We start from the raw sequence: 12,881 nt of genomic DNA, 5'->3' as shown, positions 1-12,881 counted from the left end.
TAACGTTTACTCCATAGAAAGCTTTGATCGCAAGTTATTTATTTGAAGTGAGCAACCTCACTGACCTGTCTTCTTGCAGGAGATCCCTCTGTCCGAGATCCTGGAGGTGCGTCAGGCTGGCAACTTCGCTCTTGTCCCGCCTGGCACAAATCCTCACTGCTTCGAGCTCATCACAGGCACTATGTGCTACTTTGTAGGGGAGGACCCCAACACCCTCCCTCCTCTGTCCCCCAGCAACCCCCAGACTCTCCCCCAGACCCCTCCCTCCCCCAGCCAAGTAGCTCCCAACAGCGGCATCGGGCGTGAGGTGGCAAAGGCATGGGAGAGCGCCATTCGCCAGGCTCTCATGCCAGTCATCTTTCAGGACGCACCACCAGCTGAGGGGAACACAACTCACAGTAAGTTGAATGCAGGTGGTTTGTTTTTGGTTTATGATATCTACTGAGTGGCACATGACTGCTTGAGATCAGTTTATGTGCCACAAGTCAATGGACCAAATATGAAGAAAAAAAACATGCCAATTCTAGCTAACTGGAAGCTCTGCTCTTTATTTAACTATTTACCAAAAACACCCTGATGGAGGCCCTGTCAAACGAAGAACAGGGTCTACCAGTAAATCAAGTTGCTACATGCTCTGTCTTGCTACGATGAAGCAGAGATGTTTTTATTTTAGTTTAAAAGAAAATACTATACAGTACATGTGCAATGTGTATAACCTTTTTATTGTTCCTGGTGCTGTATTTTCAGGACAAGCTTCTATCAGCATATCTGTGTCCAACAGTCAAATCCAAGAGAATGTGGTATGACTTTTTGTTAATTTCCTACTCTATTTAAATAAATTATACATTGAAGACGATGGTGATTGTCTGAAATATTGCTGTGTTACAGGATATTGGTACAGTATACCAGATTTTTGCCGATGAAGTGCTGGGATCGGGACAATTTGGAGTGGTGTATGGAGGTATGTAGATCCATGTCCAGTGATGCTGATTGAGCTCTAGATTGGCTTATTTTGTGAAGGTCAAAATGATTAGGTTAAAATGGAAATAAACAAGGTTTTCACTTTAACTTGTGAAGAAAATGTTGATTGTGGGGAATGAGAAGTTGTCTGTTTCCACATCTTTCTTATGTGGCAAACACAACACAGAAAAATACATCACAAACTGAAAGTATGGACTATACTGGTTCCTTTGTGTGTCTTCAAAAGGGGAACTCCACAGATTTCACACAGTCGGAGTCAGACAATGTTGTAAGAGTTTGATGTTAAATCAGTGGACTGTTTTTTTAAGTGCACACACTCTAAAAGACAGGGTCCAATATCATATATATCATACATCCACATGTGTGAGGTAAAGCTCATGGCCACATCTGTTACTAACACTTCACATTTATTCATCAGGAAAGCACAGAAAGACAGGGAGGGATGTGGCTGTCAAAGTCATCGACAAACTTCGCTTTCCCACCAAACAGGAGAGCCAGCTGAGGAACGAGGTGGCCATACTGCAGGTAAATACACTGCAGCTGTGAATGGGCGTCATTTAATGATGACACCGTAACAGGTGCCTTCCCTGTACGCTGCATTTTGTGGTTTATGTTTGCCCATGCATGAAAAAGGCTGACAGTCATTCCAATATTGGTGTTCACTGTGACATTTATAAGAGTTGTATTGACTCATTTTTACAGTAAGTCTCAAATAATCCCTGCGTAATTCATTCAAAGATGAAATCAGGAACTATTTCTAAAAGGAAGTCCATCTAGCCATTTCCTCTATATTTTTTTGTTTGGAACAGATGATTAAGTGTCTGAACAAACAAAAACAAAACAAAACGTCAACAATGGTTTGTGGAACGCTGGAAAAAGGAGAACCCCACACTCATACTATTTTTAACAGGACAAAAGTATAAAAGCACAGAGATGAGCAGTTCGGGAAACTTTAGTCAGGGTAACCCTTTAGTCAGGGTTAAAAAAAGCCAGATTGCCATTTAAAAAGATCACGAGGTCCTATATCTGATAACTGCCTTCTACAGTTGTAGCATAATGATGAATCATCATTATATTCTCTAATATTATTAACAAAAATACCTTAGATTGTCCATTCATTTTATGTCTTATGTTGTGTTTACATTCAGTGTTGGACTGAAACAGATTGATCATTCAAACAACTTTTGTGAACATATTTTCTTGATCAACTACTCCACTTCATTTTGTCATGGAGAATTTGTTAAATCAGACTTATTTACTCACTTTATGCCCTTCACTTTTGTTTTTTGTATTTTAGTTACTATATGGGGGGTATTAATTGTTCATACTTTAAAAGTGTGGAGAATTTCTAACAGAACTACACGTAAAGAACCAACAAACAGTTAATCAAAAGCTTTAAAATTTAGAGTTTTATAAATGCTTTTTATTACAGTAGATTTTAGTACAAAATAAATTCCTGAGAAAAAAGGCTGAAAGGCAGCATGACTGAAGAGGAACTTATAATAGAATAGAATAGAAAAGAATAATCTATGCTTAATAACTTATAGACACAAATGCATTTCAGTGTCCAGTTCTTTGTTCACCAGCAGATGGAGACAGGAGCTGTGTTAATCGGTCTAGTTGCCATCTAAGCTTGATTGCAACTCCTTCACTGAAAATCAGTCACTTATTTTGCCTGCCAGACTAAAGCCCTGCCACATTCACCAGCTTCCAAGTGACATACACTTTAAAAATAGAGCCTTTCTGAATCATAGAAATTTGCCCTCTGGAGAACATTTTGTGGCATTTTTAAAGCAGAACTACATAATAGTCCATTTTCTGTTCTCCCTGCTGTGATTCACATTTCTCTCCTGTGGTTTATCATCTTTTGCTAACTCTGTCTCTTTTTTTCTGTTCACCTCAAACTCTCATGCTGTTCCTGTCTCTCACGCTGTTTAATCTGCTCTTTCAATTCTCACTCTGTCTCTGGCCATTCTTGTCTTTCACTACTCTCTTCTTGTTTACTATTCTGTCCTCCCCCTCTTTATTTAAACAAATCTCACATTTCCATATCATCCTGTATCTCCTCTTCTTCTTCACTGGTCCCTCTTCTAGAGTTTACGTCACCTGGGCATTGTGAATCTGGAATGCATGTTTGAGACCCCGGAGAAAGTGTTTGTGGTGATGGAGAAGCTTCATGGTGACATGCTGGAAATGATCCTCTCCAGTGAGAAAGGCAGACTGCCTGAGAGGCTAACTAAGTTCCTCATCACACAGGTGTGTATGCTCCCCAGCAAAGAAGAGATCCGTTGTGTGTATCAAATATCAGATATATGTTACGACATTTAAAGCATTGCTGTTGTTGTTTATGTGGGTCACTTACTGACAGTGATGCTGCAGTGTCTTGCTGCACCTTTGTTTTGGTCTGCTTGATGTGTATTTTATGCGTCACAACGTATCTTTGACAGTGTGTGTTTGTGTCAGGCTTTGTAGTTACTTCAGGTTAATTCATATCCTGTTTGTGATTGTGGGTGTGCATATGTGCAGATTCTTGCGGCTCTGAGACATCTACACTTCAAGAACATTGTTCATTGTGATCTGAAACCTGAGAATGTGCTGCTCGCCTCTGCTGATCCCTTTCCCCAGGTACACACACACACACACACACAGATATTCATAAAATACATGGACTAAAACACATTCTAATGCAGCAGCCGTTATAGTTTTCACACTCTGTCATGAGTGCATTATAGTACTTACATTGCAGTTGCTCAAGCATGTTTCCTCACATCTATTTATTATTCTTAAAGGCCTATTTGTCATTTCACCACTTCTCTATTTTTTCACCCTACCCAAATGCCTCCCTGGCTCCTACTACTCATTGCTCCCTTCTGTCAGGTCAAGTTGTGTGACTTTGGTTTTGCCCGTATCATCGGGGAGAAGTCTTTCCGTCGCTCGGTGGTTGGCACCCCGGCCTACCTGGCCCCAGAGGTCTTGCTGAACCAGGGCTACAACCGCTCACTGGACATGTGGTCGGTTGGCGTCATTATGTATGTCAGCCTGAGTGGGACATTCCCCTTTAATGAGGATGAAGATATCAATGACCAGATTCACAACGCAGCATTCATGTACCCTCCCAACCCTTGGAAACAGATCTCCAGCGATGGTAAAAACACAGAGAGGGAGGGACAACAGGAGAGTTTAATTGTCAGACACGTCTAGGGATGCACTTAGTTGCCAGTTTATTAAGTACACCTAGCTTAAGCTAATGTGTGAAGGTTACTGGTGTCCAATGTTAAAGGTGTCCAAATTCTTGTTGAAACTCTGTTAGAGAGATTTTGATCTAACTGAATGATCTTTTTGGAGGATGTAGTTTTGTGTAGTTCAACAGCACCACAAACTACATCCTCCAAAATGATCTTAAAGAGGAATCATAATCTCTCTTAGTATAAATGAGGAAGTTAAAAATAAACTGTCAGAGCAAAACAAGCCATGACAAATTTAAGTTTATATTTCACAATTAATGTTGTAATAATGCTCAGGTCTGTGATAAGCCACCTATTCAAGAAACATGTTTCCTGCTCACTGCTTTGTATTTCTACCAGAATGCTGTACATAGATAGAATAGTTCAAATGATCTTATTACTGTCAATAAGTTTCAATTAATACACTGATTTGTATACTTTTGTGTTTCCAGCAACTGACTTGATAAACAACCTGCTGCAAGTTAAGATGAGAAAACGCTACAGCGTGGACAAGAGTCTCAGCCATGTATACTTACAGGTAGCATATAGAAACCACTCGAATGCACACACAAAAGTGCACATAAATGGTTTCAAGTGTGACACTTTTTTTATCCTCAATTTAAATCTCAGAAAGAAGTTTTTTTTAAATGCAGCGACTGCGAGTAACTTTACTTGCAGAGCGCTACCTCATAAGAACTTCACCTTTTATGACTGTAAACACCTCAATAAAATCTGTGGCCATTACAAAAACTGGCAAATATAAACACTAGGAGTCTGCACTCACAAATAAAGTGAGACATAAGCTCTAAGCTGATATTTAAGAGCTTTATTGAGGACAGATAAGAGGTAAAAGTGATGTTTTCATCTTCTGTATTCTTCTCAAACGTCTATTTCAACGCTAAAAAGTTAGCAGTGGGAAAAAACAGGCACCAGTCTGCTCTCTGTTGTTGTTTTTGTTGCAAGAGTGTCAATGCATGAATTAAGCTTGATTGTAATGGTGGCCCTAACTTTAATGAAAGCGTCATATCATTTTCTCTGAAGCAGTCAGACTAGTCTAGGGTCACTCAAGTTCTTACTTATCTACACACACACAGACACACACACACATGGTCTAATGTGATTACTGGTTGATGTGTTCTAAACACATAAAAGCCAATTTAACTCTAATCAAATTTAAAGGTTCCTGAAACTAAAACTGAAATTTCATCTCTGTGTTTATTCCCTTTTCTCGTGTCTCAGGACTATCAGACGTGGTTGGACCTGCGGGAACTGGAGACTAAACTCGGCAGGCGTTACATCACCCACGAGAGTGATGACAGCCGCTGGCAAATGTTTGCTCATGAACATACTTTGCCTTACCCGGCTCACCTTGTGGCTCCTCCTCCCGCGCCGGCCTCTGATAATGAGGAAGGTGGGGAGGATGCAGATGTGCAAGGTCTCACCGAGAGGGTCAGCATCCTCTGACCAGAGAGAGACTGAGGACTAAATGGACCGAGTCCATTTAGGAGGTAGGAAAGAAGCAGGGAGAGGAAGGAATAGTCGACCATAGCCTGAAGGAGACATAAAGTTTTAGGGTTCTAATAAGAATAGCGTCCAGCTGTTAAGACTTTCACAGCACAGCGTGTCTCTGCCAGCATTCAATTTTTACAACAATAAATCCTCTTTCTCTCCTCCAGCCTTAGGTCATCAAAACTCCCTTCTGCTTTTTCACCTCTGCTGGTATTGGCCCTCTTTCATCCTTTGACACGTCAAACTCTTTTCATGATAAAGGCTGCTCTTCTCTGTTTCACATCCTTTGTGCCGCTGATGTGAGCAGTCTTAACAGGTGATATTGGAGTCAAACTTTAAATCGGAGTTTCATGCAAGAATGAGGAGCAGCATGTTCTTCTCCTCTCACTGCAAGATGCCACAAAATAGGGCAGGAAATGCCACCTCACCACACACAGTACAGATAAGAATATGGCGTAGACAATTGAATGTTTTTCTAAAAATGAGACTACCTCTCATGAAAAAAAAGAGGCAACATTTGTTATTGATGTCATTTAATGTGACTCACAGAAATTAGAGCCCCTTTTATGTCTTTGATAAAGAGCGGTTCAGTCTCTTTTCTGTGCTTTACGGTGACAAAGAACTTCCTCTGTGCTGGTAATTACTAATGTGCAGACATGGAGTCAAACCCATCTACTTTCACAAATGCATCCCCATAAATGGAAGTCATGTAGTGAAAAGTTATTGATCTGGTGACAGCAAATCCTCCAGTAATTACCACAACTTTTAAGCCACAATAGACTCTTAGAAAATATATGTGATTAAAGATGTCTTTGCGGGTTTAAATGAACTCTAACATTGGGCTGTTCATTGCCTGAGTTTGCCACTCCTACCCATTTCTGAAGTGAAAAATATATTCACACGTGTGTGTACATAAGCGTCAAATACTGCCAGTGGAGACAGTACTGTTTAAACTGAGCAGGAAAACGGACACCTCTTTTAAACAACACAGTTCCTCGTTTACTCTTGTTAAGAAGAGCAGACCTCTTCCTATGATTTAAGTGCATAGACAGTCGGTTTGGGTTACTAAACTAGGTATTGGAGAGTGTATGTAGTTTGATTATTGACTAGCTGCCCTGTTAATATGTTGCATGTTTCTGCAAAGTAGTAGAATTATCTAGATACAATATAAAGCATACTGTAGTTATGATGGTCTATAATACACGTGTAACCTTAAGTTTATGCAGTTGTCAAATATGTATCACACATTTGAAGGATAATCCCAGCCTTGGTAATAGATAATACAAACCTAAACAATATTCTTTTTTTTTGTCTTGGATGTTTCATTTATTCATCCGTACATAAATCATCAACATTTGCAATTTTCAGCTCCTTCAAGTAGAGAGAATGCACACACAAAACTGAGCAGCCGTGGATACTTTTCAGCCATTTACAGACAATTTGTTTATCATGCCGAAGTGCCGGCAACAGCTGTGGCTTGAAGTGTTATGTTTTTGGTTTGTATGTCTGTACGTGCATCTGTCTGTCTGATCACTCATTTCTGTCATTCTTTTGAACAGAATATCTCAAGAACAACTTCAGGGAATTGCCTTAAATTGGGTGCAAATGTCCACATGGACTCAATGATGAAGTAAAAAGTTTTCAGTGGTCAAAAGTCAAAGGTCAAGGACACTGTGACCTTCTCATTCTTGTGAATGTTATATCTCAGGAACACCTTCAGGGAATTTCTTCCTATTCGAAACAAAGTTTCACTTGGACTCAACCGATTAGATTTTGGTGATCAAAAGTCGAGATCACTGTAACCTCATGTCTGTCCCATTGTTGTTAATATGACATCTTAAGGAAGCCTTGGGGGAATTTCCTTAAATTTAGCACAAACATCCACTTGGATTTAAGAATGAACTGATTAGAATTTTGTGGTCAAAGGTTAAGGTCACCATGACCTCACAATACATGTTTTTGGCCATAGCCGAAGAATTCATTTGACGGTTATGACAGAATTTCGCACAAATGCTCAATAGTGTAAAATGATGAAGTGATGACATTTTATGACCAAAGAGTCAAAGGTCAGCTCCACCTTGACAACATAATATTCAGCAAAAACATTTTTCTGGCCATTATTCAGCATCATCACCCATAAACAGAAGGAGAGACATTTGGTCAGATACTGAATTGGTGAAACTAATCTTGGTTGTCCACATTGAAACTGTGATCATTGTATAGATCCTTTGTGCTGCCGGGTTGAATGTGTGTGTGACGCATCCATGTTTTAGAATTTGTAGCTTTGTTGTAGCAATTAGATTTGAAGCACTGTCAACTGTCGTGGCTACATGGGGGTTTGGCCAGACATGTAAAATGTATCTTAACTAGTTCGTGAAGGTATACAACTGCGGGGCTTTAATTCTTAATGATATTTTTAGTAACGAATGACCGTTACTGTATTTCAGGTTTTCATTAGTGGAAAAAAATATTGTAATAACGAGATTTAGGAGTAAGAACGGCTTGTTCTGCAGCATAAATACTCTTCCACTCACAGTCTGACAGATTGTTATTTGGCCCTATTTGATCCTATAATGGATATGACGACTGTAATTTCTGTTTAAATGTACTGACATTAGAGGCCGGCTAATGCAAATATAACAGATGCTCATAATAGGAGACAACAGATTTATGTATGGGTTTGAATACAAACACAAAAAAATAATACACAACTGTCAGAGGACAAAGACCTGAATCTTTTACACATATTACATCTCACAGACTGAGTGGCACTCAAGAGGACACTGTGGCTATAGAGGCAGAGGGAGTGAATTTTCCATTTTTTAATAAGTGCACTTCAGCCACCTCGTCTGTTGAAAGCACATCCTTGTTTCATCCTGCAGTACATCCACCATTGTTGCCAAATGATGCAAAATGATACTTCTTCTCTCTTTCTGTCTCCTTTACTGTCTTTCATATGTGGGCATTGGGCAGGATTATCCATTTCATCAGCTACACTTTCCCAGGCTGTCTTTGCACTGGCAAGAAGCTGTGGGGACCCCTTACTTAGTGAGAGATCCAAACCTCAGAGAGACTCCTACCTGGCTAACAGCAGCAATTAAGTCTCTATTTAGTGTTAATCTAATTCTGCCAAAGCAATGTTCATCTAATTTGCCAGAAGAGGGAAATATCTCAAGAAATTTGAGTTTCCCTCTGAAAGCTGAAATGTATGCAGTCTTGTGAGTGACAAATATGTACCCTAACCCTATTAAATATAAAATATAACCACTTACCCTATTAAGTGATCTGTAGCACGTGCTCTGAAGTGCAATGCTGTAAGTACAGGTGGGACATGCTCAGCTCCACCTTTGCTATTTAAACTGCATAAACCAACACGTGTGGAGCAAAGGGTTTGCATTTAGTCCTTACTTATTTAGAGGTGTGTTTAAAATGAAGAGGGCTTAAAATGAGCTTAACCTAACTCTAACACTAACCAAACATCATGTCATCTCCTCTAGACCAGGATTTTGTCAATCGATGGCACAATCGCTTTCTGCTGCCTCAAAATAGCGATGTGCTAACAATGCACCTGACCATACCTCATTTTAAAAGCTACACAACCACGGGCACATAATTGTGTGTATGGTGTTGTGTACCAATGTACTTGTGCTCATCTATGTGCTGTGCATAGATGAGCGCAAGTACATTTGCTACTTAAACAACATGGGCACTGGCCTTGAAAATGACAACTGCCTCGGTCTGAAACTAGCAATGAAAGTTGCACTGAGCTGTATGCTGGGTGTAAGGTAGGACTCTTGGTGCCTTAGAGAATATTTTTAGTCTATGTGGGATTGACTCAGAGTAAACTATCGTGGCCATGCTCATGGCAATAAAGGAACAGTCACTGATGTGTTTTCAAGTGTACTGGGACAATAGACCTGTATGCTACAGAGGATTAAGATATATCAGGCTCCCACACAAAAACAACTTGTGAATGAGATAAGTTCATTGTTGGTTTTATTGTCAACAATAAGAAAAATATTGAATATCACCACAACAATCTTAAAAAACAAACAAAACAAAAATCACTTTAAATGAAACATTTAGTGTTAAGTTGTATTAAATTAGCATGGCTTAAAGATAGAAAAAGCAACTGATTACTTGTTTTTTTTCCACAGCCAGTGTTTCATATTAACTTCTGAAGAAAATGTGTCACCAGTAACGTAAAATATTGAAATTAAATAAGTCAGCAGTTGATTTTTATCACTCACTAAATTCCTCTGTTGTCATGAGCAACATCTGATTTTGCTTCAAGAAAGTATTGTAAATCTGGATTAATAGAGTTTGTTGAAAACCTTGTGGGAAAAAAGTAAAAGAAAAAAAAAGGGGGGGGGGGGGGGGGTTGACATGATGTTGCCCTTATCAAGTTACCTCAGCTCAGTCACCATGCTTCCTGAGATATTGTCAGTGTTTGATGATTACAAAAGAGAAACCTTGTTAGCTCTGAAAATGTTTTTCTTTAACTGTGTAACATGATCGCAAATTCTGATTGCACTTTCCTCATCAGCCATTGTGAGTGCAGAAAAATTGACCTGCAGTTTGGCCATCAAGTGCATTAAACGGCTGTGCCAGCTGCTGAGCTTGACCTTGCGCTCTCTTAATGAATTTGAAAGGGAACAACTCAACAGTGAAAAACAATTTGCAAAATTGATGAAAATTGCAGAGCTATTCCAGTTGTCAGAGAACTCTTTTCACATCACACCAGTGTTCACTTGGTGTGCAGCATAAAAATCTTACCATCATACCGATCCCAAAATGAAGAAAGTGTAAAGTATCCTATTCACAGAATGGTTTGTTAAAGGCTAAAGACATGCTGTCTGTGTGGACCAAGCAGGTAAAACCATTTTGTAGGATAATTAAATTAAATGTCTAACTAGTGCAGTTTGTCTTTATTTTGCCCTTAATTTTATTAGGTAAAATATGCATTTATAAAATAATATTTACATTAGAATTTTGCAGTTTTAAAATTCTAAGATTATTCATCTCAGTAGGACCAACCTGGTTAAATAAAAATAAAATAAATGAAAAGTTTTTTTTCTCATGGCAAATTTATCTGTTGCAGTCTGGTGAGCCAACTCTCACCCTGGGATTTCCCCCTCGCACTCTGCGTCATTCAGAGGTGACTAAAACGTCACTTGTCAGAAAAACAAGTTTGTTTTGCAGGTCAACACAAGTCACTTTCTACATGTCAATTTCACACTTAGGCATGGAAAAAAGAGACGATGTGAAAGGTAATTTTCACAAGCCCCACCATCTTAAAAATGTCAGCACATTTCACAACTCTTGAACTTAGACCTATCACACAATTTCTATCTTCAAGTTTTGCTTTTGAAATGTCAAACCAGAAACCTAATGAGAGGTTTGCTTTAAAGAGGAAAATGCAGCTCAAAGAGGTGACTGACTTGCAGGGGTGAGACAGGGGTGAGACTGTAGTCATAGTAATGCTTTGTTACCTGCAAAAGCCATATGAAGTAAGTGTTTCAATCAGCATACAAAATTTCTTAAAGTAAAGCGGTGTTTTACAGCAGTGTACTGTTGTCGTTAAAAATGTTGATACACAGGGTTACATTTACTAAACATATCATAGTGTGCAACAACAAGCATAATCTGACTAACAGGAAGCAGCAGCACTTAAGAATAACAGTTGTGCAGCACACACTTTAATGCAAACATAATGTCTGTGCTGCACAGTCTATCCATCATCGTAAAGCCTTCCTGCTTCCTGAAGTTATACTTAAGTTGTCAATTGTTTATCAGAAAGTCATGTGCAGTACAGTATACCTTCCCTCAAATTTGAACATCTAAGCTACGCAGTGTAATAAGTACATCTGTAATGATGACGGAAAAACATAATGACATTTAGCTACCTACATTTAAAGAATGTAGGGTCACATTTTATGCCTCTACGCCGGCAGGCTGGAGGCATCATGTTTTCTGGTTGTCTTTCCATCCATCTGGTACGTTCTTTTGAACGCGATTTCTCAAGAATACCTCAAGAGAATTTCTCAAGTTTTGCACAAACATTCACTTGCAACGATGAGCTGATTAGATTGTGGTAGTCATAGGTCTTAGATCAAGGTCACTGTGACCTCATTGGTCTCATTCTTGTGAATGTGATATCTCAAAAACAGCCTGAGGGAATTAGTTCAAATTTGGCACAAACATCTGGGTAGACTCATGAATATACTGATGGGGTTTTGGTGGTCAAAGATCAAGGTCACGCTGACCTTACAATCATCTCATTCTTGTGAAAGTGATATTTCAAGGACACCTTGAGGGAATTACTTTAAATTTGACACAAACGTTCACTTGGACTCAACGATGAGCTGATTTGAATTTGGTATTCAAAGGTCACGTGACCTTGCCACCATCTCATTCTTGTGAATGCAATATCTGAATCTTTATTTGAGTGAGTTTCCTCAAATTTGGCACAGATGTCCACTTAACAAGAATGAACTGATTAGAATCTAATCGTCGAAGGTCAAGGTCATGGTAACCTCATACAACATGTTTATGGCCATGACTGTATAGATCTTCTGTGTGTAAAGTATCTGTTAACATAGACATGGACGTAAACTGTAAGTACAACATGAGTGGTGAGCGGAGGCATACAACCGTGTGGCTGTATATCTAGTTTTTAATCCTGAGACAATACTCACATGCTCTTTGAGTTATTAGTTTCTGTAATATTTCTTCCTCGTAATTCTGATTGTTAAAAGATCCCCTCCTAATACAATTTCAGTGTAACAGAACAAACGGTTTCCTTCTTGTATAATCACCTGGCACAGCTAAATGAGGAAACAGTCTGTGGCTGGCCAATAGGGGATTTTGTACTAAAAAGGCTATAACTCTGTGAAATACCCATACAATTTAACCAACACATCCACAAAATGATTGTGTATATCCATTAGTCATGCCATTTTACCTTGAATTTGTGAAGAAAAATTTCTGCTATGCCTACAAAAAGCAAACATATTGATTTATTGATTAATTAGGGATCATGCTCAGCAAAACTATATCAATATAAATTATTAGAATATTTACAAACTCCCACACAACGCTTGCATTATAATCAAAGTCTAATGTATCCAGTCATATAATCAGTTCTTCCAAAAACCCATGCATTTC

At 39.0% G+C, this 12,881-nt stretch overlaps 1 protein-coding gene across 2 annotated transcripts in view; it reads left to right on the top strand.

Annotated features, from left to right (window-relative positions):
- The window catches only part of prkd2 (protein kinase D2), a 43,008-nt gene extending 35,998 nt beyond the window's left edge, over window positions 1–7,010 (top strand). For both annotated transcript variants that reach the window (XM_042486374.1, XM_042486373.1), the window contains 9 exons: window positions 80–398; window positions 748–800; window positions 889–961; window positions 1,400–1,506; window positions 3,076–3,237; window positions 3,508–3,606; window positions 3,859–4,126; window positions 4,658–4,743; window positions 5,445–7,010. In XM_042486374.1, the coding sequence (XP_042342308.1) occupies window positions 80–398; window positions 748–800; window positions 889–961; window positions 1,400–1,506; window positions 3,076–3,237; window positions 3,508–3,606; window positions 3,859–4,126; window positions 4,658–4,743; window positions 5,445–5,669 (1,392 nt within the window). In that variant the 3' untranslated portion in view covers window positions 5,670–7,010. The remainder of the gene's footprint in view (window positions 1–79; window positions 399–747; window positions 801–888; window positions 962–1,399; window positions 1,507–3,075; window positions 3,238–3,507; window positions 3,607–3,858; window positions 4,127–4,657; window positions 4,744–5,444) is intronic.
- Window positions 7,011–12,881: the final 5,871 nt, after the last annotated feature.

The sequence above is a fragment of the Plectropomus leopardus genome, chromosome 5 (assembly GCF_008729295.1).
Source record: "Plectropomus leopardus isolate mb chromosome 5, YSFRI_Pleo_2.0, whole genome shotgun sequence".
In the NCBI taxonomy this organism is placed as follows: domain Eukaryota; kingdom Metazoa; phylum Chordata; class Actinopteri; order Perciformes; family Serranidae; genus Plectropomus; species Plectropomus leopardus.
Note: the sequence above shows the minus strand (reverse complement) of the source record. Positions and strands in the feature narration are given on the sequence as shown.